Source organism: Balaenoptera ricei, chromosome 2 (genome assembly GCF_028023285.1).
Source record: "Balaenoptera ricei isolate mBalRic1 chromosome 2, mBalRic1.hap2, whole genome shotgun sequence".
NCBI lineage: Eukaryota > Metazoa > Chordata > Mammalia > Artiodactyla > Balaenopteridae > Balaenoptera > Balaenoptera ricei.
This window is the reverse complement of record NC_082640.1, coordinates 114,484,439-114,508,387: the sequence shown is the minus strand read 5'-3', so window position 1 is coordinate 114,508,387 and position 23,949 is coordinate 114,484,439. Positions and strand designations below refer to the sequence as shown.

Sequence of the window (23,949 nt, the reverse complement as noted above, 5' to 3'; positions counted from 1 at the left end):
GGAAAAGAAGGAAGGGGGTGGGGCTGAGGGGGGCGGGCCTGGACGTGGGGAGTGAAAGCGAAAGCCCAGGCGGTGAACAGGGAGACCGGAGACCTAGCAGCAACTGGAGCAGCATGGCCAAGCCTTGTGGAGTGCGCCTGAGCGGGGAAGCCCGCAAACAGGTAACGGGGGACCGGGAGGCCAGGAAGGGGCCGAGGAGCCCTCCTGAATGGAGGCCAAACTGGGTGCTCCGAGGGACCAAGGCCGTGCCAGAGAAATCTCCCAACCTCTCTAAGTGCTTTCACTTCTGCCCGGGGATTACCAAATTCCTGCCCTCCGGACAATCTCTGCACTGAGCATGGGCTTCCAGGGAAATCTGGCTTGTGGTGGGAAAGGACTGGGACAAGTTGGAGGGCATCCTACTGGGGGGTGGGATCTTACTCTGGACAACTGAGACCCTTAACCAACATCCGGGTACCGCTCTCTGTGCAGGTGGACGTCTTCAGGCAAAATCTTTTCCAGGAGGTAAGTCTTCTGGATTCAAGCGATTTGACCCAGAATCTTAGGCCAATACTTGAGGGTTGCAACTTCTCAGACTGATCTCCAAACCCACCCTCCACCTGCGCCCTACTTCACTTATTAAGCCTCCACCCAAGACAAGCTCTTAATTATTGATCTCTACTTTTACTTGCACCCCTCTTAATACCTTCCGCACTTCCACCACTTCCTCTCCCCTCTTTTGGTGTGGAGGGAAAAGCCATGGCCCCAAAGCAGGAATACCACAGTTCTAACCTTGGTTCTGCTGCGTCCCAGCTAGGGGAAGTCCCTTCAATTTTCAGGGCTCCAGTTCCCTCATTTATAAGTACTGGAGTCAATGATTTCCAAGGGCCCTTCCAGTCCCACTTCTCAGACATCTCACTGAACGTCTTCTGTGATTCCGACCCTTGCAATGTAACCCACAGGCTGAGGAATTCCTCTACAGATTCTTACCTCAGAAAATCATATACCTGAATCAGCTCTTGCAAGTGAGTAGTGTGGACCCCTCCTGCCCCATCCCATGGCCTCTCTCCTCTCCATCCACCCTCTCTAGCTAACAACTGGGTTCCGAATGCAGAGAACAGTCGCAAATGGTGGACTGGGAACATTAGGATAGTATGAGGCCTGAGCCTAGGTTGGGAGGCAGAGGGTGGGTGGGATGTGTGGAGGGAAGGCTCTGATTCAGGATGAGGGGAAGAGGCTGGGCAGCCCCTGACAGTGAGCTCTGTGCAGGAGGACTCCCTCAACGTGACTGACATGACTTCTCTCCGGGCCCCGCTGGACATCCCCATCCCAGACCCTCCACCCAAGGATGATGAGGTGAGGCACTCATGGTGTAGGGCCCGGGCTATAAACCCAGTGTAAATGATGGCCCTCCAACCTCCATGACTTTTCTAAAGCTACTTTCCCCTTTTTTTCCTTAGATGGAAACGGATAAGCAGGAGAAGAAAGAAGGTAAGAGAGGAAGGGGTGGCTAGGAAAAGGGAAATGGCACACTGACTACTGGATGAGAAAGGGTCTAAGTCCCCTCTTTCTCACAGTCCCTAAGTGCGGCTTTCTCCCTGGGAATGAGAAGGTCCTGGCCTTGCTTGCCCTGGTTAAGCCAGAAGTCTGGACTCTCAAAGAAAAATGCATTCTGGTAAGCTTGGGAACTGGGGGACAGAGAAAACGAGCAAGGCCAGGCCCTGGTCTCCTTCAGAGATTCAATTCCTTCATTTAGGAAACTGTTTCCCAAATAGGAAGCTTCCTTCTGTGCCTTGGGTTTAGATACCTTTTGTTCTCTATCACAATGGTATCCCCAAATCAGACTGTGCTGCATCCACTTCTGTAACCTGAGAACCTACTGCTGTACCAGGTACAGATCACAAATACTATGATACAGTGAGTTGGTTTAAGAGCTTGGGCCCTAGAGGGAGACTGCCTTGGTTCAAATCCTGACTCTATCACTTACCTAACTGGTTACTTTAAGTAAGTAACTTAGACATCCTGTGACTCAGTTTTTTCATCTGTTAAGTGGGTACAATAAGAATATATACTTTGAAACAAGCATAAAAAAAAAAAAGAATATATACCTTGAAAGGTTGTTGTGAAGATTAAATGAGATATATAATACATAGCACAGTGCCTGCCATATAATAAGTACTCAGTTAAATGTAGCTATTATTAGGAAGTAGCAGTAATCAGAATAGAGGATTTGTTGAATGATTCCTACACGATATCTCTTAATGTAGGTGATCACATGGATCCAGCATCTCATCCCCAAAATTGAGGATGGAAATGACTTTGGGGTGGCAATCCAGGTGAGAAAGGGTGTGTGAGGATGCTGACAGCAAGGAGAGACTTGGGGAATAAGGGATAGGAGCTAGACGAGAACTGGGAGGAGGAGAGAGACGGTGAGTGAAGGAGGGAGGAGAGGAAGGCTTTTCTTTGCTTTCCACTCTTTTGTCACCACAGGAGAAGGTGCTGGAGAGGGTAAATGCAGTCAAGACCAAAGTGGAAGCCTTCCAGACAACCATTTCCAAGTGAGGGCAGCTGGAAGGCCAGCACCGGGGTCTGCAGGGACATTTCTTTGGGACTCCCAAAGCTGGGCATGCCTATCGGGATGAAGCGGGGCTTTGGGAAGGGTCTGAGGGAGTATCTCTCGCTGAACATCCATTCCTGTGGTTACTCCTTTTGCTTCCGGCAGGTACTTCTCAGAACGTGGGGATGCTGTGGCCAAGGCCTCTAAGGAGACCCACGTAGTAAGTGGACAGTCCACCAGCCTTTTAGCTGAGGCTGCTGGGGATGGGGGGTGATGAGAAAGTGGGGGATAGAGGTCCTCGTCTCATTTGTGACCTTCCCAATGTGGAGAATATTAAGCCCAGGAAAACTGATTTAGGCTTCAAAAACCTTGACCCCTTTCTCTGTTTGATCCTCTGGGATCCCACTTCTTGGCTGAGAAGGGGCTCATTCCTCAAGTTACCTATTCCTTGTATGAGGAACAGACTAATGTCCCAACCTCCCATGGGGCTGACTCAGCCTTGCCTTCCACATCCCAGATGGATTACCGGGCCCTGGTGCACGAGCGAGACGAGGCAGCCTATGGAGAGCTCAGGGCCATGGTGCTGGACCTCAGGGCCTTCTATGTGAGTGTGGAGTAAGCCCCTAAGGGAGGTGGATGAGGGGGGCAGGGGAAAGGCCAAGAACCTGACTGTTGCCCTCTGGCCTTCTTCCAGGCTGAGCTTTACCATATTATAAGCAGCAACCAGGAGAAAATTGTCAACCCAAAGGGTGAAGAGAAGCCATCTATGTACTGAGCCCAGGGTTAGAGGGGAAATAAATGACCTATACTTTGTGTGGATAACCTCTGGTGTGTGTCATTCATTCAAAAACATTTACTGAGTGTCACCTATATCCAGAGACTAAATGTGAATGTGGTGATGAGAAAGGGAGGGGTGCCAGGAAGACGAAGATGAATTAAAGGTCCATCCTGTTCTTAGGAAGTCATCCTAAAGAACAGGGTGGGAACTGTTACATGCCATGACAGCCATGAAAATAACCTGTATTGGGGAATTTCACAAGATTATTTCCATCTGGAGGTGTCATGAGTGCTTCCTGGAAGAGATGGCATCTGGGCAGAGCCCTTATAGGAATAATCAGGCTTTGGACAGACTGGGGGAAAGCTCTGCCGCTGAGGTCAGGGAATGAAGAAAGGCACAACCCTTTCTTCAGCTCAGAGCAAGCCTGGAGGGAGAATTAGATTTCACTGGGAAAATTATGGGTAAATGGTTGGACTCCTTCTCAAGGGCTGGGAGGGGAAAAAACGCTCCCAAGGCACTAAGGCGAAGGAAATTATACTACAGGACATTATGGGAAGGATGGTTCAATAAAATTCTTTTTGACCTTTACCCTCCTCCTTCAGCCAATGCCATCTTTATTTCTGCAGTCATTACACTGAGGAAGGCAAGGGCCAGATAACCTGTAGTTGCAAAAGTGACACGGCTTATTAGTAAGTGGCAAAGCCGCTCTAGAGTACAAATCCACTCATTCCATAGTTGGAGCCAAGCTGTCCGCTGCGTACCGACATTCGAAGCTCCGCGGCTCGAGGAGACACCAGATGAGGGGCGCGGGCTCCACCCAGGTGGCTCAGCGTGGCCTATAGGGGCGGGAGGCAGAGGTAACAGACGCAGCCATCTTGCAATCAAGAGCCGAAGTGGGGGTAGCCTAGCCAATCAGCGTGCGGGTAGCTCTCTTTACAGTCAATGGCGGGACAATATTGGATGCTGATTTGGCAAAACGAGACCCTCTAAGCCTATCAAAGAGCACCACGTGGGCGGGACTCCAGAAGCAGGTCCGACTTCGAGCCCTGGTTATGTGTCCCCAAGGCAGGCGCAGCTCTCCTGCCACCGCTTGGGGGCGGGGAAGGCGGAGCTCTGTGCTGCAACATGCAATCCCGGCCGCCGGCATTCGGGCCGGGTGGGGGCCGGGCGCCGGGCTGAGGTCGGCCGGAGCCGGCGGGCTGCCTTCGAGTCAAGTCAGCGTCACCGTCGAACCTAAGTGAGGGGGCACGGGGAAGGGCCCAGGAGGGCTTGGGGGCGCTGGAGGGGGCCCCGCTCGCCATGGGGGAGGTGGAGATCTCGGCCCGGGCCTACGTGAAGATGTGCCTGCACGCCGCCCGTTACCCGCACGCCGCTGTCAACGGGCTATTGCTGGCGCCAGCGCCGCGGTCGAGAGAATGCCTGTGCCTCACCGACTGTGTGCCCCTGTTCCACAGCCACCTGGCCCTGTCTGTCATGCTGGAGGTCGCCCTCAACCAGGTGCCGCCGCTGGACGCCCACCGACCACCGCGAAACCCCCCAACACCCCTAGCCCAAGGCCATCCCTGGCCTCTTGGCAGTAGTGCGCACCCATAGGGCGGGCGGCACGATTTAGTTACTGATGGCGCTTTCCCATGGCAGGTGGATGTGTGGGGCGCGCAAGCCGGGCTGGTAGTGGCAGGGTACTACCATGCCAATGCAGCTTTGGACGACCAGAGGTGAGTGGGGAAGCCAGAGGCAGAGGGCTAAGGGTTATGGGGTGGGGGATGTCAAGAGAGCCCCTCTTGGTCATTCCTTCCATCTTTCCTTCATCCAAGGCTTAGCCACTGTAGAGCTAAGGTACCTACTAGGCTGGGTAGGCAGTGAGAAAATATAAAGAAATGTTATTTTCCTGGAGGAGCTGCGGTGGGGTGGCAAGGACAATAACAGGCTGACACCTGCTGTAACTGAGATGCCCCCCAAGTGCTGAAAACACAAAGGAAGCCCAACCAGCAGCTTCTAAAAAAAGGAAGTTTCTTTTTATATATACAGTTCACCGTTTAACAACATGGGTTTCAACTACCTGGGGCCACAAATAGGCGAAATTTTTTCACTGAATAGGTACTCCAGTACTACAGGATCCGAGGTTGGTTGAATCCCGGTGCAGAATCCAGAATAGGAAGGGCCCACTGTAAAGTTACCTGCAGATTTTCAACTGCGGGAGGCTCTGTGGCCCCTAACCCCCTCATTGTTCAAGGGTCAACTGTATACAGAAAAAGTTATCTACTTATACAGTAATCATGTATTTGGAGCAAATTATACTGTTTTGTAATTTGCTTTTCTCTCCTTAATAAATATTTGACATCTTTCCATCCCTACACTAATATCTACCTTACCCTATCAGCTATATAGTATGAACATGGATGTACCATAATTTATTTAGTGCCTTACATTAAACATTGAGGTTGTTTCCAATTTTTTTTTTTGTTATTACAGACACTGTCCTATTATTACAGTAAATTCTTCGTTAAGTAGGGTTTCTGGGTTAACATACAATATAAATCTGGATGGTTATGCCAAATTACTCTCCAAAAAGACCATCTTAGATTTCCACTCTCACCAGCAGTGTCTGAGCACCTGTTTCCCACAGCACTCAAGCATAAGTCTTGTATGAAGCGTCAAGCAGGCCTGACGCCCCCAGGCCAACTACAGGGAAAGGCAGTCACTGCCTCCACGTCTATGGGCCCTGGGAGGCCCAGCTCAGATGGACAGGGTCTGCCCACAGGAGGCTCTTCACAACTCTGATCTTCCTTCTACACAGCCCTGGGCCCTTGGCCTTGAAAATCGCTGGGCGGATTGCAGAATTCTTCCCTGATGCAGTACTTATTATGGTGAGGCTTGGGTTTCAGACTGGGGAGTTGGAAAGAAAGTAGGAAGGGGGAATCCTCGAAACCCTCACCTGCCCTTCCTTGTCCACACAGTTGGATAATCAGAAACTGGTGCCACAGCCTCACGTGCCCCCAGTTATTGTCCTGGAGAGCCATGGTCTCTGCTGGGTCCCCAAGGACAAGAACTTGTGAGTGCCCCACTCCCTCCACCTCTTCTTGGAAGCCCACAGCTCCTGAGCCTCCTCTGTTGTTGGTTCTGCCCTAAGCGTCCTTCTCTAGAAGCTAACCTCTGCCAAGTGTCTGGTCCCTCTGCCTGCTGAGTTTGACCTCCATGGGGGTTATTATTTCAGAGTGATGTGGAGGGACTGGGAAGAGTCACGGCAGATGGTGGGAGCATTACTAGAGGGCCGGGCCCACCAGCACCTTGTGGACTTTGACTGCCACCTTGACGACATCCGGGAGGATTGGACCAACCAGAAGCTCAACGCCCAAATCACCCAGTGGGTTGGTCCCACAAATGGAAATACCTGAGCCAGGGCCAGAGGGGAGGCTCAGGATCCAATAAAGAAACTTGGGCTGTTGGGCGATGGTATGACTATATTTATTGTGCCTGGGAGGCAAGGTGAGGGAGAAACCTCAACAGACAGAAGGTGGGGAAAGTCTGGAGTCCCCTGTGAAAGTCAGGAAGGTCTCTGCTGGACCCATCACAGAATGAGAGGAGGCTCTCAATAGATCATTCCCTTTGTTTCTCCCCTGGGCTTCTTGAGCTTCTCGAAGTTCTTCAGGATGATGTCATATAACACAGCCTATGGGGCCAGGGAGGAGTGGGGGTCAGCCGCAGGTCCCCAGTGGCTCTGTGCCCCATTTCTAGCCTTGTGGAGAGGTCGAGCTTTGTTACCCTTCACCCCCAGCCCGCAGGGTCAGGGAGTGGGTGGCCTGGGAAAGCTGCCTCTGCCCACCCCTGCCCTCGCCTCCTCACGTAAGCGTTGCGGATCTCCATGACCATCAGCCGGATATCCCGGTACTCTGCCTCATCCAGTTCGTGCACCAGCTGCCGATAATCACCCTGTGGGAGACTCGGGTCAGTCCTGACTTCAAAGGTGTCCCTCCTCCCATGCACCCTGACCTGGGCCTCACCTACCACGTGGGGCTGCTTAGCCGCTTTGGTCACAGCATCACCTCGCTCAGAGAAATACCTGTGGGAAGTAGAAGGGTGTGGAGTAGGAGGAGGAGGGAGCACAGGCCTCAGTCCCAGCCGAAGGCAGAGCAGTGGGCAATCACTCACTTGGAGATTTGAGTGTGGAAGCCTTCCAGCTTGGTGTGAAGGGTGGTCATCAGCTCAAACACCTTCTCCTGGGGAAAGAAAGGAAGGGGGAAAGTGGAAAAGTAGCATGGACGGGAGAAATAAGGAAGGCACAGGAGTGGAGCAGTGTCCTCACCTGGACGGCCACTCCAAAATTGTTCCCATCCTCAATCCGAGGTATCTGCAGTTGCAACCAGGTGGTGACCTGGGAGGAGGGAACGGCATTGAAACCCCATCAGCTCCCAACCCAATTCCCAGGTTCCTGTCCTCCTCTGTTTCCCTGCCCACAGTGGGTGGAAGTATGCCACGTCTGTCCTGAACCCCAGGGCCTGGAATTCTGGCTTTACTTGCTGTGCCCTCTCCTGCTAAGACCTGGCAGATGCCATGCCCAACTGGCAGGGACGAAGGAGGACAAAGGGTGGGGGTGGAAGTGGGAGGGCTCACCAGGTTGAGCTTCTCAATGACATCCTTGATCTCAGGCTTCAGGCGCTGCAGGAGGACCACGATCTTCTCATTGCAGTTCACTGGGCCACAAGGAGGACCTAGGAGGTGGGCAATGGGTCAGTCACATGACTGGGACTGTGCAGGGCAGGGAAGAGGCATCCTTAGGGAGGAGCTCCTGGGAGGTAAGACACAAGTCCCTTTCACCATAGTGATACCTTTGTCTTCATCTTCCCCTTTCTTCTTTTCATCCTTGTCTTCCTTCTGTAGGGAGAGGGTGTCTCTTAGGTAGGCCTAAGGCTGATTTTCTCCGTATTGGGTCCCTCCTCCCAGCTCTTGCCAACTTGCCTCCTGTTGTTTCTTCCGCTCCTCCTTCTCTTTCTCCTTGACTGGATCAGGCACTGGGATGTCCAGCAGGGCCTTCAGATTGCTCAGGTTGGCTTCATTGAGAGCTGGCTCCTGGTGCAGGGGGGGGAAAGGGCTGGAGGCAGGGGCGAGCTCTCACCTCCTCACTCTCATGGCCCACCAGGCTCTCCCTTTGGTCCCTACTCTCTACTCCCTGCCCAGCCCCAGTACCTTTAAAAATGCATCCAACTCAGAAATCTTCTTGGGGAAATAGCTCCCGAGCAGGTTCTCTGTCTGTGTGTAGGGTAAGGGGAGGGGAGGACGGCGGTCAGAATCAAATGCCCCTCCTAGGCAGTGAAGCAGGGCTGCCACTGCCCAGCAAGTAAGGGCTGAGCAGTGGGACTGGGTAGGGAAGGGTGGGGTGATGAAGGGGCAGGTCTTACCTTAGTACATAGGTCTTCACGGAACACATCCACCTGTGGGACACAGGCGGCCCTTCAGACAGCTGGCTTTATGGCCAGTCTATTCAAGGACCCTTAGGGTTGTATAGGGTCTGACTTGGGGAAGGGTGGAGTGGACCCAGGTGGGGCGGGATTTGGGAAATGAGAACATTCCTGGAGGTGAAGGGCGAAGGGTTCAAGCGGAAACAGATCCCTAGGGTCTCCAGGGCTGTGGGAGGAGGGATGTAAGAGAGCCGCTGCGACTGGGGAAGAGTCGGAGCGCCCTGTGGAGTGGGCCCCGGGGCCTCCCGTGGTGGCAGGGCAGGGTCCGCTCCCCGTCTGTGTGTGGGCCTGGGCCCGGGGCCAGCGGACTTCCCCTCCACGCCAGCGCTCCGCTTCACCTCACCCCGCTGAACCTCGGCCGCCTCGCCTCTCTCTCTCTCCCGGCAGGCAGACCTGGCCGGGCTCCCCGGGCTCAGGTGCTCTGCGCACGGAGGCTCACGAGGGTTCGGATGACTGACCCCGACTCGAGTCGGGGGGCTGGGTGGGGGGGGCGGGTCACAGACGCCCTCAGCCTCTCGGAGCCACGCCTCCTTGATGGGCCCTTCCTCGAACCCGCAGCGCTCACCTTGGCTTGGGCTTCGGGCAGGACCCTGAGCGTGGTCATAGCCGGGGCGGCGGCCTAGGGCCGCACGCGGAGCGAGGACGGACACGGGGAAGGGAAAGCGAAAGCAGCACTCGCTCCCCGCGCTGCCCTCCTGGGTAGTGGGAGTGGAGGCACTGGAGGAGGCGGGGACAGACCAGAGAGAGGCGAGGAGCGGAAGGGCTCAGGGAGGCGGCCCAGCCGCGGCTCGCCCTAAAGCCCGAGAGGCGCGTTTCCAGCGCCCCGCCTCCCCGCCTCCCCGCCTCCCCGCCTCCCCGCCTCCCCGCCTCCCCGCCTCCCCGCCTCCCCGCCTCCCCGCCTCCCCGCCTCCCCGCCTCCCCGCCTCCCCGCCGCTGCCAGTCTTTCGACTCCCCGCCTACCGGCTCCGCCCACCCCACCTCCTCCCTCCCCGCCCTGCTTTCTACGCCCCCGCCTCCCCGGCCCCAAGGCCAGTGCCCGCCTCTGAACTCCCCGCCTCCCATCTCACTGCCTCCTGACAGCCTTCTGGCTCTCTTCTTTCCCTGCTCGTCCTGGGACAGTGATTAGGCTTATTTGGCTCTCTTCCTTCTTTTCTCGGTGCTGGAGCAAGACCTGGCCTCCCTTCCTTTGCCCTGGCAGCGTGGACCCCTGGCTCCACGGGCATCGTCTGGCTCAATGACATTCAGACTCTGGCATCGCCCCATCACAGGGTCATAAGAGAGGGTCAGCTCTCTTATTACCCTTGTGGGCGCCATTCCTCTGTAACCCACTCTCCACACAGCAGCAGGATTCCACCTTGCTCTTGCTTAAAACTTTCTCAGCTACCTGTTGTCCTCAGAATGAAATCCAAAGGACTTTCCTGGCCCAAAAGGCCTGTCCGGCACCTGTTCCCCTTCAACTTCACTCTCCACTGCTTTCTCCCTCTTTCATTTCAGTTATAAATACCTGGACTTTCCAGCTGTTTCTCGAACCTGTCTGCAATGTGTTCATTCCTGCCTCAGGGCCTTTGTCCTTGCTAATCCCTTTGCCTGACACACCCCTTCCCCTGCCTCAGGATGTCATTCCGTTCTCAGCTTAAATGTCACTTCTTCAGAAAGAACTCTATCTTCCTTATAAAGTAACTCCCTCCAAGTCTATTAGAAAGCAGCCTGTTTTAGTACCTTCATAGCACTATCTCTCTGATATTAGCCAGTTTATTTTGGGGGGATAGTGTGGTTTAGACCAGGGGCTGGCAAACCTTTTCCGTAAAAGGCCAGATAGTAAATATTTTAGACTTTGTAGTGCCAGTAGCAACTACTCAACTCTGCCATTGTAGCAGGTAAGCAGTTAAATGGATTAGCGTGGCTAGTTCCCATAAAACTTTATTTATGGACACTGGCATTTGAACTTCATGTAATGTTCACCTGTCATGAAATATTCTTCTTTTATTTTTTTTCAACCATTAAAAAATGTGAAACCATTTCTTAGCTCTCAGGCCATTCAAACACTGGCCACAGGAGGGCTGTAGTTTGCTGATCCCTGACTTAGAACACAGACAACAGACCCATACTGCCTGGGTTAATAATTCTGGCTCCGATATTTACTAGTTGTGAAAAAGTTACTTAAACTCTGTGCCTCCATTTTCACAAGTGTACAATGGGAACGCTACCAGCCCTAGCACATAGTGTTGCTGTGGGGGCTAAATACGTGAATTTATAGACACTTAGAATGGTGCCTGACACAGAGTAAGCACAAGTGTTTGCTATTATTATTTGTGAGTTTATCATCAGGCAGTAACCCATGGGCCCCCAAACAGCAGAAACCTTGTCTTTCTTATTCACATGGCAGGGAACTATGCTTGGCTTAATGAACATCTTTTAAGTAAATGAGCACATATAGACCCCCTACGGGAAGACAGGGTAGGAAGGGTCCGTGAGTAGGGTGCCCAGATAGGCAGGCCCCTGAGGATGGCGGAGGGGGATTCAGGACTGGAGGCAGGGAAAACGAATCAACCAGGCTGGAGATGGAGCATCTGCTCAGTGGGAATGCCGCTCATACCTAAGGGCACTGCTACCTGACCTGGCAGTGCCAGTCCTTGACATCAGAGCCCCAAAGAGCTTGATGTCTGCAGGGACTAGGAGACTGAAAGAACAGGAGGGATAGTGATCAAGCACAAGGACATTCAAGGTCAGTGACAGCAAGGTCTGGCTGAGGAAACCTGGCGACCATCACACTCTCTTCTTACCCTTCCCACCCTTTGCAGGTCCCACCAGCCCAATGATGAGCGGAGCCAGAGCCAGGCCTGAAGTGCCTTTATTTCTTTCAGTTATGCTTGTGGCTGGAGTGGGGGTGAGGGAAGAGCCCATGGCCCGGGATCCCTGGAGACCAGGGCTGATGATACCAGCTGCCGTAGGTGAGGTACCAGGCAAAGGTGCCCACTGCGGCGCCCACCACCTTGTGAGTATATTGGTGGAAATAGATGACGGTGCAGAGCAGCAAGAAGTTCCAGAGGCCCAGCAGCAGCACGTTGAGCAGGAAGACAAGGCGCAGGGGTGCGCCGGCGGGCAGCCCGTGGGCCAGGTACTTGGCGAACACTGCTGCTTCCTCGGCCATGAGCAGGCAGCAGAAGGTGAGCAGGAAGGTGTGGGAGGAGACGGTGTAGCCCCGCCACTGGTGGCCGGCCGCCAGGCAGCTGCGGCGGTCCGGCAGCTCGCGGAGCAGCAGGCCCTGGGGCAGAGGCTCGAAGCAGGAGCCCGTCAGGTCCTCGATGAGCAGGAAGGCCCGGCCGGCACCCCGCCACACAGCTGCCCCAACCACCAAGCGGCTCAGGTGCCGGGCAGTCACTGCCACGCGCCGTGTAGCCAGGAACACCACCAGCAACACGAAGCCCCCCAGGAAGGTGCACGTCCAGCCCCACGCCGAATTCACAAACTTTCTGTGGCAGAGAAGAGGGAAGGCTGCTGAGACCCCTCAGCCCCATCTCCCCACCCTGCTCTACGTTCCCAATCACGGCTCTGCCTCCAGTCGCATCTGTCCTTCCCGGTTCTCTGTTTCCTGGGCCCTCTGCCCCCTCTCCCCCCATCCCCTTGAACTTGGCCATCTCCTTAGCGGCCCACTCAGCCTTCTAGGGCCCATGTTTCCTCTTCGGCGCTGCTCCTGTACCCCCATGACTCTGTTCCCCTCCCCCTCTGACCTTCTCCTCAACCTCCTAGCCTATTTTTAGTGTCCTGGACTGGCAGGAGCACAGAAAGCTGGAGGAGGGAGCTGGGATCCCAGAGCCTAGGCAGCCAGCGCCCACGGCCTCGAGTGGACTCACATGTTGAAGAAGTTGCCATGGCTGGCAAAGATGGTCCGAGGGTTGACATGGAACTGCAGAAGGGGCCCGAAGATGACCACTGCTGCCAACCAGGCATGGTAGAGGCGCCGTAAGCAGGGGCTGCCCAGGAGGCGGGCAGCCTGTTCGCTTCCAAAGTACAGCAAAGCAGAGGCCACCCAGAGCAGCACCCTGACCAAGCGGCCCAGCAGTGCCCAGATCTGGGCCCCGGCCCCCCGCCCTGCCCCCACCGCCGGCCCCCGCTCCATGTTCCCTCCCCTCCCCACTAACCGCTTGCTCTGCTGGGCAGCTGAGGAGGGGCTGATGGGGCTCCCCCTGGACAAGGACAGGCAGTGACAGGTGTGGCAGACACAGGGCAGAGCCCTGTTGGCAGCTGGCAGGCGGGGGAGAGGGGCGGGGGGCAGTAAGGGGCTGGGGTGGCGGGCTGCCACGTCAGCAGTGTTCTCGCCTTGGGTGTGTGTCCTGACAGCAGCCTGTGTCCTTCCCTGTTAGTCCTGTGCCTCCTTGACCCTCTTGGCTGGAACCATGTCCTAGTTCATGTTTCGGGGCCACGCCCAAAACATGGGATGTTTTTGGCCATGGCCTGTTTGGGTCTGCCTGTCTCTGTTTGGTCAGCCAAAGTCACCCCCACCCGGCCCAGGTTGGACTCTCAGAGCCCCGAAGATCAAGTTCACTCCCAGGTGATGGGTGGTGGAGACCCTAGAAGGAAGATCCCCAGCCTGGAGTCCATCAAATCCTTAGGTTGTGTCCCCCAACCAATTACCCTGGGATTTGGCCTCCCAGCCTGACCACTGAGGCTGGACCCATAGGGCGGTGAGCAACCTACCCAAGGGAAGTCCCTGATATTCAGTAACTGTTTTGAGATCCCTTTCTGTCTTCCTTCCTCATTCCTCAAAACTGGTGGTGGGATCTCAGAGCACAGTGGAGGCCCATGAAGTAGTGAAAGGAAAGAGCAAGAAAGGGCACCTGGGTTCTGGCCCAACTCTGTGACTTTGAGAAAATCAACTAACCATCCTTGGTCCTCAGTGCCATCATCTGCAAACTGACCAAGAGGGATTAACCAATCAGGATCCTTCCAGATCCTACAGCCCATACCTTGACATAGTCTGTGCTCAGGGATCCTATACCTGAAGACCTACAGAAGCACTCACACATTTTTAAGTTGACACAACATTTTTCATTGTAATTTTAAATAGTTGCAAAGGACATAATTTCCAGTGTATCGTATATGTTGACATTTCAAAAGTAAAGCTATCTTTTTCACTCTTTTAAATATATCCAATGGAATCTAAACACTACAGTGATTATATACCTCACCGTTTTTCATTTAAAAACATGTGACAAGATCTTAAGAGTCAGAAATAACATTTCCATTCTTTCCCCACTGAAATTATCCTAATGTTTTTATGCCTGAAAGTCTTTGATTGATCACACTTCTCTGCCAAAAGGAGTAGATAATTTGAAACAATTTTTACACATTTCCTGTGATCACAAGGTTAAACTTTTTTTTCTGTACTGAATTTCCTATTTTTTACTAGTACAAATTTCAAAATTGTTAGTAGTACAAAATGTAGTATTTGTACAACAAACATTTCACACAGTTTGATAATTAATAATAAACTAAAATTGTACTGGAAATGCATTTATTTTCAAACGGAATTTATAAAGTTTTCTTTTTTAAAAAATTTATTTTATTTATTTTTGGCTGCATTGGGTCTTCGTTGCTGCGCACGGGCTTTTCTCTAGTAGTGGTGAGCGGGGGCTACTCTTCGTTGCGGTGCGCGGGCTTCTCAATGCGGTGGCTTCTCTTGTTGCGGAGCATGGGCTCTAGGTGCACGGGCTTCAGTAGTTGTGGCATGCAGGCTCAGCAGTTGTGGCTCGCAGGCTCTAGAGCACAGGCTCAGTAGTTGCGGCGCACGGGCTTAGTTGCTCCATGGCATGTGGGATCTTCCTGGACCAGGGCTCGAAGCCGTGTCCCCTGCGCTGGCAGGCGGATTCTTAACCACTGTGCCACCAGGGAAGCCCGGAAGTGCATTTCTTAATGAGAAGAATAGACAGCCCTTGGGGCCTTGACTAAATGAGGCTTTGAGGACACTAATCATTTTAACTGGCCTCTACCTTTGGCATGCTGGAGGTAAAACAGTTCTGGGTGAGACGGGTTGGCATCTCTGGGTGAAGAGGCAGAGGGGGAACGAAAAGGACAGTTTCATGGAAGCGGATCAACTGGAGGAAAGAGAGCATATGGAGGCCAAGCATCTGGACAATTTATTCTTTTATTTAAAAATTTTTAAAATTTATTTATGTATTTATTTAGGCCGCACCGCGAGGCATCTGGGATCTTAGTTCCCCTACAAGGGATCGAACCCGTGCCCCCTGCAGTGGAAGCTCAGAGTCCTAACCACTGGACCGCCAGGGAAGTCCCTTTATTCTTTTAAAACTACCTGCTTTGCTGCTGAATAGGTACATCTTTTAACCCCTTGCTGTGTCTTTAAGACCCCCTGGAGGTGTGCATCCAGGTTCCTTAGAGATAATGGGGAAGATCAAGCCGAGCTGCTCCCCTACTGACCATACCATGGGTCTGCCCTGGGCCGTGGTGCTTGACCTCTGCACACCTCCATTTCCTCACCTGTAAAAAAGGGTGGCTGTGAGGTGGATAAGGTTCTAAGTGTGAAGTGCCAAGATGGGATCTGGCATCACTGCCCACCACGTGCTCTCTGGCTCTGGGCTACTTCCTTCCATAGACTGGACCAGTTCCAGGGCACAGCTGATGTGGGTGTTACAGGTTCTCATCTAAAACGTGTTTATTTCCTGTTATCTCGATTTCTACTTGCTGGGAAGTCTCTGAGGTTGGTGAGGGACTCCCTGTTGCAAAGCTCAGTTAACTAATGATTTTGGTATTTCCGTTCATCTTGGGGCATCAAAGCAGTGTTTTCTCCCACAGATGAGCATATCTGAAGGCTCTGTTGAAACTGTTTTCTTGAAGTGAGAGGATAAAAGATCTCAGACAGGAAAAAGAGAGAGACAGACGGACACTGAGCTAGGTTCCCACAGAGAGTTTATTGAGGGAGCCAAAGCCAGTGAGAGGACGGAGTCCTACTTCAACATCCCTCCTCGAAGCTGCTGGCCTCCTGCACGAGGGAACACTTGGGGAAGGGAGGGCCCGCCCTGTGTGGGGTCACATGGAGCCTCTCACACCACAGCCTGCCTACCCCAAAGACCCAGACACGTGAGAGAGAAGCCGTAATTCCCAGCCAGGGAGGGTGCTGAGGACACACCTTACCCATCCCCACCCCTCCCCTGAGGGGCTAGAGCTCTAGCCATTAGGACCTCTGAAAGAAAGGCCAGGACACCTGGCCCTGATTGACCAGTTTAGTCCTCAACGTGAAGGCCTGGGCAATGGGCCTGGTTCAGTTCAGACCTGGCCACAGGCATCTACTCTAGGAGCTAAGACTTAACATCCAAACATGATTAAAAACACTCAGGACGTTACTCCTGCTGACCAGATAATGGCAGTCCTGCCAGACCCTGACCAGAGACAGAGACCCAAGCTGATGGGTGTGAGCATGTGAGAAGACCACTCTGCCCCAAGGGGAGGATCTCCCTCCCGGGGCTTAGCTAGGGGACCGAAGCCTGGGCTTCTGTTTCTCCCCACCCAATGCCAGTGATTCCCCAAAGATCCCCCAGAAGGGAGAGAGGGAGGAGGCGGAGAGATGTCAAGAGGCTCACCCATGAATGGGGCTGGAAGTCAGATCTACTGGGGCGAGGAAAAGGCTGTAGAGGGGTGGGACATTGGGGCAGGGGTGCTCAGGTGTTCCTCAGACTCTGGCATGTCATCCTGGAAGTACTCAGCCTGGCGGTACTGCCACAGACGCAGGTTCCCGTCCCACTGCGGGGCAGAAGGTGGCAAGTAGTCAGGGGGCACTGCCCCCTCCTGGGTCCAAGTCCCAGACACACACTGGCCCCCCTAACCCCAGCATCCTCACCGAACTGCTGACAATCTTCTCCTCGTAGGGGTGCCAGCTGACGTCACGCACACAGGCCTTGTGGTTGGTCAGCTTCTTCACGATATGGCCGCTGAGGAGGTCGTACACTGTGCAGGAAAGGCCAGAGTGGAGAGGGGCTGCCAGAAGACCTTCGAGCCACCCCTCATCTCTCTCTGAGCAGCACCACTTACCTGCCTCTCAGGCAACTTCCCATTTTCCCAGGGGAGCAAAGCCCACACCCGAGGATGGTGTTAGTTTCTTTTCCCTACCTCAGGTTGAGGGTATGGTCTAGCAGAGCTTGGGCATCTCTGGCCCTTAGCTAAATGTCACAGGGTCTACAGTTAAGAAAATGAAATGTGGCTTTAAAGTAGCCATTTTCTTAAAAGCCCACAAGATATGGAAGACACCACAAAAGTGAACAATGGGCTGTCTCCACAGACATGTGAACGTGCTGTTCCTTTTCTGGACGTGGGTGCACCTTTCTCTCTCCCCGGATAGGCCTCCATCTCAGGGCCTCCCCAGGTTTGGCACTGTCTTAGGCTCCTGTGACTGTGTGTTTGTGACTGTGTGTTTCTTTTTGTGCATTCCTCCTACTTCAGTGGCTGTACATCTTTTACTACTTGCTGCTGTCTTTTTGTCATTCTTTTTGTCTCTGTTCCCTCCTACCTTTCATCTGCAATCTCTTCCCTTGACTGGCTGAAAAACAGAACTGAGTATATTTTTGGTAATCTAGTATATTTACTGACTAGAATTCTGTGTTCCTTTTCTTAATTTAAAATGCTGATGAATAGAATGTTTTCTCTTTCTCCGTTTAAGCCTCCCTGCTCCAGGCTAAATGAAATTTCACTTGTAATTGTCACTGGGTTTCTTAAGGTGGTCACTGGTGGTTACAGGCAGAATGCCAGGGGAATACTGCTGCCCTTCCCGAGGCCCCCTGTTCGGACACAGTCCTTACCGACCACTTTGCCAGTGGAGCAGCCACTGTAGATGAATTGCTGGCCGGTGCTATGGGTGGGGGAGAATCGGCAGCGGATGAGGGTATGCAGCACCCCATGGCCCCGGTAGGTCATCAAGGAGCTGTCCCCTGGGAGCTTCAGCTTCCGCCAGGCTGGGGAGGGATGCAGGGTGAGCCCTGGGTTAGGGAGTCTGGATTCCCCTGTATCACTGGTCCTCAGCAAAGACTGATGCTCAAAGACAATCGCCTTTCTGATTCCCAACTGGTGGCTCTTTCCCCATCTAACGGTCAGCTGATACACACCAATATGGCTCTGCTGATGGTTAAGACGCTGAAATACTTTTGCATTTGTAGGTTTGGAGGGATCCCCAGCCCCTACACTGGGAACCCCTGGCTCTCCCATGGTTCAGCAAACAAAGAGTTAATGCCTGGCAAGGGGGAGGGCTCCAGGCTTTGGCCCATCCACGGTGCCCATGCCAGGCCTTGCCAGGGGTTAAATGTTTTAACTATCACCCCCAACCCTTCACTCTCCAGATCTCTGGTTCTACTTCCGCTCTCACCTTTTTTGGGCACCTGCTGCCAGCGGTAGTCCCAGTTTTGCTGTGTGGCAGCCTGGCGAGAGGCTTCCATGCCTTCCCGGCTAGAAAAGCGTCGGATATCCCAGAGCTTGATGGTCTGGTCTTTGGAGTTGGAGATGAGATACCGGGCATCTCCCTGTGAATCCCAAGATGGATAATGAAGCATCAGAGCTTGCAGATGTCAAGGTCTGTCAGTCCAACTCCCACTCCCCAGTTGAGGAGTATGAACCCTGGTCCTTTGACTTTGGTTGCCTCTTTCTTCATCCAGGTGGGCCTTACCATTGGTTTCCTACCACAGACCCCACACCCTGGCTAGGTTTCCCCTTCTTTGCCTAGGGCGCTGGCTGGGCTCCTGTTCTATATTGGGTCAGATCGTCTTCTACTTTTCTTGTACAGAAAGCCCTGCTCCTTGAGGAATGGTGGGTACCGATGGACCTCACGTCTTGTGGCTTAAGCCTCTTCCCTAAACTCCAGCTCTTGCAAACCTTGGCTAATGAGGAGCTTGGCGAGTTCCCACACCCGTCCACTCTGACGCCCTCCTGGACAACCACAACCTCAGTCGCCTGGCTGTGCGGTCCTGACTCCACGCCCACCTTGCTGTCAATGAAGGTGATGCCGTCTTGATGTCCAGCCAGCGCACCCACGGGCTTGGGGTCATCCTCCCGCATGGTGCGTCGATCCCACACTTTGCAGATGGCATCGTCCCCCCCGGAGAACAGGATTTGGGAGCTGATGTCAGCAAAGGCCACCGCATTCACATCATCCTCATGGGACTCAATCTAGGGGAGAAGGGGGCCAGGTCTTTCTAGGTCTTCCAATAGGCCAAGGACCAGGAGGCAGAGGCTTGAAGTCTCGGGAGCAATACCTGAAGGGTACGTCGGTTCTGTTCTCGATCAAAGACGTACAGGCAGCCATCATTGGCCCTGAAAGGGAAGGGAAAAAGAGGGTTCTGGAGCCAGGACCGAGAGGACCCATGCTACGTGTGCTCTGCTCGACTGTTGTCTCGAAGTCCTGCTGAGGGGAGAGCCCTTCTCTCTTCTTATACAGGAGGTGGGAGAAGAGTTAGCTGTGTTTGCAAGGAGGTTTGAGACCTGCCATCTCATGCTGCAGAAACGGTGAGTGAGAAGGGAAGCAACTCATAAACCTTGGCCCCGGAGAAGGCCTGGTTGCTCTCCACAGCTGCCTGGGTACGGGTGGCCAGCGCAGTCTCTGTAATGGCAGAGCTGGTCTCTGGGAGAACTCCTATCTCATCAAGTGACAGAGGCATCCCCACAAACACTCACCCTCCTAGCACTTCTCGCCCATCTGAGGAGACAGCGATGGAGAAGACAGCAAAGCGACGCTCATCTGGCCTGAAGAGAGCAAAGGAGGAGCTGCATTAAGTGGACTTCCCTTTAGCCCTGGTTAATCTCTACAGAATCTGATGAGGGCCGTGGGGCACACTGCTGAGAGAAAAAGAAGTCGTGCCAGCACGTGCCAGAACGTGGAGCGCCTCAGTGAGAAGCCGGGAAGAATCCTGCAGCCATCTATTTTACTCTGGTCCTCTGGCTGACAGGCTGGGTGGTCCCCTCCCAGGAATCCACAAAGAGAAACTTGCAACCAGTGTACTTTTCCCTCTAAGCAGGAGTTCCAGTTCAAGAGGTTTGCTCCTGGAGAGCCTTCCTTGAGAAGTTTCTGATGTGTCTAACCAGGAAAGGAAGCCAGTACCTTAGATCCAGGGCAGTATGTGTGTCTCCCTCCCCGTAGATGTTGCAGATATGAACTAAGAGAAGCAAGAGAAACAAGAATCTTTCAGGGCTGAGGTTAGGAGGGTGAAAGTGAAGCTAGGGAGGAGACGGAACAAAGGGGAAGGATGTTGGACCCTGGGAGTGATCTGCCCAGGAGAAGGCGTGGAGTCATGGCATGGAGGAGATGGGCATTTGGAGACCTCAGGTCCCAGGCTGAAGAGATGATGGTGGTCTGGGGCACACTCACTGTAATCAGACCAGCTGGAGTAAAGGAAATGGTTCCCATCAGGGGTGAAGGCCACATCCAAGACGCTCCAGCCTACATCCCGGGCCTTGATGCTCTTGAATTTATGAAAGCGGCCATACCGGCAGTCATACAGTCGGATTGTCTGGTCTGTGTGAGTGGGGATCAGGCAGAATTAGGGAACACCCTCCTGGAATCCTCCCTAGATCAGACCTCCCTCACTCATCACTGATCTGTGGAATCTTCCCTTGATCATGGGACATGTGTTCTAGCTAAGCATCCCTAAGCCAGGGTCTGAGCTCCCTGGGTCTGGGGCTTTCTAGCCTCAGTCAGGGAGAATGTCTGTTGTTCTAGGGCAGTTGGTAGGACTAGGGTCTGGTACCTTGGCAAGCAGACATGAAGATTTGACCATCTTTGCTGTAGATGCCACAGAAAGCCTTCTGAGAGTAGGTATCAGTAAAGCCCAGATCATTGGGCAAGAAGCTGGGAAGCAGAGGAAAAGTGAGGGTAAGGGGAGCTCAGGATGGGGAATGTCCCAGTTTGCAGAATCCTAACAGAGCTGGATGTGAGTACAAGGGCATTCTTCCCTTTGGCTTTGGGTATAAACCCCTTTCTTTGAATCATTCTATCATCCTCTCAATTGCTATACTTTTCCACTTTCTTCACTCTCAAAGCCTCAACCCCACATAACCTAAAATTAATATCCCTGAGGATCCTTTAACACCGATCCCTTCACAGTTTAGGAAATAAGACCTATCTGGCCCTTGGAACTTCTCCACCAAGCCCCATACTCACTGAGACATCATTCGAGACCGTTCTCCAAGGGAGAAGCTTCCCTGGTGGCAGAGGCCCCGTTCTCTCTAAAGGAAGGGATTGGGGAATATTGCTAGCAGAAACAAGAGGGCCACTTCAGCCACACCAACCCCCGTCCTCCAAAAACATTGCTCTTGCTACAGAAACGAACCCCACACACAGTAGTATGTCCCACCAAACTCCAGCTCAGGCTGGCTAAGAGCTCTCCAGCGCCAGCATTTGAGGCGTCCTTGGGAAGTTTACTTCCCTCTTCTCTGGGATTGTAGCTTCTGGCTGCATTGATAGGCCTGCTGCCAGGCTGGCTGGAAGTAGAGAGGCCTACCTGGTGCAGCATTTGAGGAAAGCTGTGCTCCCGGGCTGCCCGCCTAAGCCCCAGCCGCCCTGTGGCCAATTCCACTTGTGTCTTGATCTCATTGCATTCCAGCTCCCGGGTGTCAGGGGTTGCATCCACTGTGAGTACCAAACAGAAGTTTCATCCTAGGTCTTTTCCAGCCTCAGAGGACAGTTAGCAGAGCTGTGCTCAGTCTACTCAATGTGGCTGAATATACTGGGGCTGCAAAGACTCCCTCGTTCCCTGAATTATCTCATCTTTTTCTTTCAATTTTTGCCGAAGTTAGTTTCAAAAAAAGGCTTTCTAATGGAAGTCCTCTGATATTAGGTCTCAGTCTGCCTTTCCTCTTACCCGGTGGGTTGTATCGGTCTCCAAGACGACCATCCCAGGCACTGTCATGCTCTTCCTCCGAGTCCGAGAGGGCCTGGATGAGCTGTAAATTTGCTGTACCTCCTCCTTGCACCAACCTCACTTGGCCTCTGTGGAGAGACCCCCCATGATAAAGGGGAGGATCCCTTCCCCAAATCAACCAAATTCAGAGTCAATAGCTACGTAGTTCTTAGACCACCTTGTCCTCAAACCCTCATACTGTCCCCATTTTGAGGTTTGAGGCTGACTAGACCTTGGCTGTTATTTTGTCTCCTATAAGACACACTGGGAAACTAATTCTCACTCTTACAGCAGGGGTAGAAAACCCCAACATTGCATGGATGTTGACAGATCTACTAAATTGACTTCCCAGCGAGCTAAAAATTCTGAGAGCATTTCCTTCTGAGCCTCTGCCCAAGGAGTCCAGCATAGAACGTGGTTTTCTGAAGGGATTCCCAAGCTCGTCTTCTCCCCAGGGAGCCATAGCTAAGCACCAAAGCCAACTGCACCCCTTTCCAGTCAATTCCTGGTGGTCACTTCCCTCAAAGCATTCTTTCCTCAAGAACAGGATTAGAGTTAGGTTAATTTAAACTTGTTTTTCAAGTAAATCCACGTGGCTTCATATCATGTGTCAATAACTTCTCTTAAGTTCAACACCCACTTCCCTAACTCTTTTCTTCACCCTTCACATCACTCCCTTCCCACCAGGGAACCCCCCCACCCACCCCCTTTTTTTTTTACTTACTTGGAAAATAGGTTACATTTGTGTAGTCATAGGTAGAGAGACTCCCCTGAAAAGTCCCCTCAAACACAAGAGCCAGTCATCCTGTTGACCCTCCCTAGGCAAGAACCACTCTTACTGGGTATGAAGCTGAGTGCGGTGAGTGTCCACCAGGGAAAGCGGTTCTGCTCAAACAGAACAGCTGTCCTGGGCTAATCTCATTCCCTATTCTCTGTAACTTCCCTGACTGGAGCTGGGATCAAGGGGCTGTGGTGGCACCTGGTGGGGACACACCAGGGGGTAAGTTACCTGCGTAGGAGATAGGCCAGTACCTGGGCCAGATCCACATCTTCATCCTCCTCTTCCTCTTCCTCACTCCTACGCAGGCCAGTCCCTCTTCGGGGCAAGCCCTCGGAGGGGTCTCCGGACCCAGTTCCTGCGCTGCTGCTGTTCCGTGATCCCATCTTCTGGTCACAGCATCCTTAAGTCCTGTGCAGGGACTCCTCCTGTCACCTCCTTGGATTTGGTGAAAGCAAAGCCTGCTCTAGAAACACCAGAGTCTCCTGAGATACGATAGTAGCTGTCTCTAGGAGAGCGACCCTTCCTAGAGACTGAGATCCCTTCTCCTTAGCCTGTAACAACTCCTAAGGCTTCGGGAACACAAACCTTTCCCGATCCTGTGAAGCAAAAAAAGCAGAGTGAAGCCTAGGGCACGACCCTAGCTCACCAGTGAGAATCCTTTGAAGAGGAATTTCTCAGTTTTCTACCTCAAACTCACCTATCAAAGTCCCTGGGGTGGGGGTGGATTCCCAGGTAACCTCTCTGGCCGGCCAATCAAAACCCCTCGCGGAAGAAAGCGTCTCATTAGCTTACCCCATCTAACCAATCAGAAGCCTTAGGAGTCAGAGACACCCCCCCCCCGAAGCCCCCCTCCCTTACCGGCCAATCAGAGCACTCCCTTGCGAAAGCCGGCGGCAGCAACAACCAATGAGGTTAAAATTCGGCCTACACCCCCCACCTTCCTTGCCTCACGCCCACGTGGTGTACCGGGGGTGTGTACACTAAGCGGGGGTAGGAAGGGAGGAAGCCGAGAAGCACCTCCCACAAAGCCGGCGGTTACCGCCCCGCGCGAGACCACCCACCAGCCAGGAGCGGTCGCAGGGCCCCGAGCGGCGCGAGGCCTTGTTTACAACGACTGCCGCCGCGGCGTCGGCCAACCGCTTCTCCGTCACGCGCCTCCTTCGACACTCATCTCCTGGCTCCGCGGCTGGCGGACTGCAGACGTCACGCGACGCCCCTGATGGCCCCGCCCTCTTGGCCCGCTCACTGGACAGCTGAGCGCGGTGATTGACAGATGGGCGGGAGAAAGTGCGCAAGGGGTTTGAGGGGAGGAGAAAGCGCGAGACCCAGTAGGGGCAGTAGCTCCTTGTTGTGGGAGGAGTAAGTAGGGAACCGGCTGCTTCCTGAATCAGAGACAACGGAACTAGACTTAATGGACGAGGGGCGGGGCTTACAAAAGAAGTTGGTTTGCTTCCGAGAGGTGTCTTAGCAAGGGGTACAATTTGCTGTCGGTCCCTTAGGTTAAT

The 23,949-nt window shown here is 53.4% G+C and overlaps 5 protein-coding genes across 10 annotated transcripts; 2 read left to right on the top strand and 3 right to left on the bottom strand.

The window, feature by feature from the left end:
* Positions 1-37: 37 nt before the first annotated feature.
* PSME2 (proteasome activator subunit 2) lies at positions 38-3,358 on the top strand. The gene is made up of 11 exons (XM_059915644.1): positions 38-161; positions 472-504; positions 942-1,004; positions 1,249-1,335; positions 1,440-1,470; positions 1,557-1,654; positions 2,247-2,315; positions 2,470-2,537; positions 2,702-2,756; positions 3,054-3,140; positions 3,231-3,358. Exons 1-11 carry the CDS (start codon positions 114-116, stop codon positions 3,309-3,311), a joined length of 720 nt encoding a protein of 239 aa, XP_059771627.1. The 5' UTR covers positions 38-113; the 3' UTR covers positions 3,312-3,358.
* Positions 3,359-4,578: 1,220 nt separating this feature from the next.
* Positions 4,579-6,765, top strand: EMC9 (ER membrane protein complex subunit 9). Its single transcript, XM_059913937.1, has 5 exons — positions 4,579-4,811; positions 4,953-5,029; positions 6,112-6,181; positions 6,272-6,366; positions 6,529-6,765. Exons 1-5 carry the CDS (start codon positions 4,614-4,616, stop codon positions 6,707-6,709), a joined length of 621 nt encoding a protein of 206 aa, XP_059769920.1. The 5' UTR covers positions 4,579-4,613; the 3' UTR covers positions 6,710-6,765.
* Positions 6,764-9,575, bottom strand: PSME1 (proteasome activator subunit 1). Its single transcript, XM_059913936.1, has 11 exons — positions 9,336-9,575; positions 8,711-8,743; positions 8,499-8,561; positions 8,271-8,381; positions 8,141-8,186; positions 7,926-8,023; positions 7,618-7,686; positions 7,464-7,531; positions 7,320-7,374; positions 7,158-7,244; positions 6,764-6,984 (listed from the first exon to the last, which is right to left on the bottom strand). The coding sequence occupies exons 1-11, from the start codon at positions 9,372-9,374 to the stop codon at positions 6,904-6,906; spliced, it is 750 nt and encodes a 249-aa protein (XP_059769919.1). The 5' UTR covers positions 9,375-9,575; the 3' UTR covers positions 6,764-6,903.
* Positions 9,576-11,605: 2,030 nt separating this feature from the next.
* Positions 11,606-13,096, bottom strand: FITM1 (fat storage inducing transmembrane protein 1). The gene is made up of 2 exons (XM_059915643.1): positions 12,625-13,096; positions 11,606-12,243 (listed from the first exon to the last, which is right to left on the bottom strand). Exons 1-2 carry the CDS (start codon positions 12,888-12,890, stop codon positions 11,631-11,633), a joined length of 879 nt encoding a protein of 292 aa, XP_059771626.1. The 5' UTR covers positions 12,891-13,096; the 3' UTR covers positions 11,606-11,630.
* Positions 13,097-15,680: 2,584 nt separating this feature from the next.
* On the bottom strand, positions 15,681-23,671 carry DCAF11 (DDB1 and CUL4 associated factor 11). 6 transcript variants are annotated; one of them, XM_059913929.1, is made up of 15 exons: positions 23,506-23,671; positions 22,673-22,907; positions 21,625-21,752; positions 21,265-21,392; positions 20,925-20,989; positions 20,512-20,612; positions 20,133-20,279; positions 19,866-19,920; positions 19,442-19,510; positions 19,024-19,081; positions 18,752-18,937; positions 18,141-18,294; positions 17,581-17,733; positions 16,626-16,732; positions 15,681-16,528 (listed from the first exon to the last, which is right to left on the bottom strand). In XM_059913929.1, exons 2-15 carry the CDS (start codon positions 22,825-22,827, stop codon positions 16,394-16,396), a joined length of 1,641 nt encoding a protein of 546 aa, XP_059769912.1. In that variant the 5' UTR covers positions 22,828-22,907; positions 23,506-23,671; the 3' UTR covers positions 15,681-16,393. The 6 variants fall into 6 exon arrangements, with proteins under 6 accessions (XP_059769912.1, XP_059769915.1, XP_059769913.1 ...); XM_059913932.1 differs by having other exon boundaries at positions 22,673-22,902; XM_059913930.1 differs by having other exon boundaries at positions 22,673-22,879.
* Between the last annotated feature and the right edge of the window lie 278 nt (positions 23,672-23,949).

Excerpts from the sequence above, each read along its gene's own strand:
- DCAF11 (XM_059913929.1), bottom strand. The coding sequence starts at position 22,827 with ATGGGATCACGGAACAGCAGCAGCGCAGGAACTGGGTCCGGAGACCCC. Across the intron at positions 18,938-19,023 it reads AGAACCGACGTACCCTTCAG|ATTGAGTCCCATGAGGATGA; the intron begins GTATTGCTCCCG and ends CTTCTCCCCTAG. Across the intron at positions 18,295-18,751 it reads TCACCTTCATTGACAGCAAG|GGAGATGCCCGGTATCTCAT; the intron begins GTGGGCGTGGAG and ends TGGGATTCACAG.
- PSME1 (XM_059913936.1), bottom strand. The coding sequence starts at position 9,374 with ATGACCACGCTCAGGGTCCTGCCCGAAGCCCAAGCCAAG. Across the intron at positions 8,744-9,335 it reads TGCCCGAAGCCCAAGCCAAG|GTGGATGTGTTCCGTGAAGA; the intron begins GTGAGCGCTGCG and ends TGTGTCCCACAG. Across the intron at positions 8,187-8,270 it reads AGCGGAAGAAACAACAGGAG|AAGGAAGACAAGGATGAAAA; the intron begins GCAAGTTGGCAA and ends CTCTCCCTACAG.
- EMC9 (XM_059913937.1), top strand. The coding sequence starts at position 4,614 with ATGGGGGAGGTGGAGATCTCGGCCCGGGCCTACGTGAAGATGTGCCTG. Across the intron at positions 5,030-6,111 it reads GCAGCTTTGGACGACCAGAG|CCCTGGGCCCTTGGCCTTGA; the intron begins GTGAGTGGGGAA and ends CCTTCTACACAG. Across the intron at positions 6,367-6,528 it reads GTCCCCAAGGACAAGAACTT|AGTGATGTGGAGGGACTGGG; the intron begins GTGAGTGCCCCA and ends TTATTATTTCAG.
- PSME2 (XM_059915644.1), top strand. The coding sequence starts at position 114 with ATGGCCAAGCCTTGTGGAGTGCGCCTGAGCGGGGAAGCCCGCAAACAG. Across the intron at positions 1,336-1,439 it reads CTCCACCCAAGGATGATGAG|ATGGAAACGGATAAGCAGGA; the intron begins GTGAGGCACTCA and ends TTTTTTCCTTAG. Across the intron at positions 2,538-2,701 it reads TTCCAGACAACCATTTCCAA|GTACTTCTCAGAACGTGGGG; the intron begins GTGAGGGCAGCT and ends TGCTTCCGGCAG.
- FITM1 (XM_059915643.1), bottom strand. The coding sequence starts at position 12,890 with ATGGAGCGGGGGCCGGCGGTGGGGGCAGGGCGGGGGGCCGGGGCCCAG. Across the intron at positions 12,244-12,624 it reads CATGGCAACTTCTTCAACAT|AAAGTTTGTGAATTCGGCGT; the intron begins GTGAGTCCACTC and ends TCTCTGCCACAG.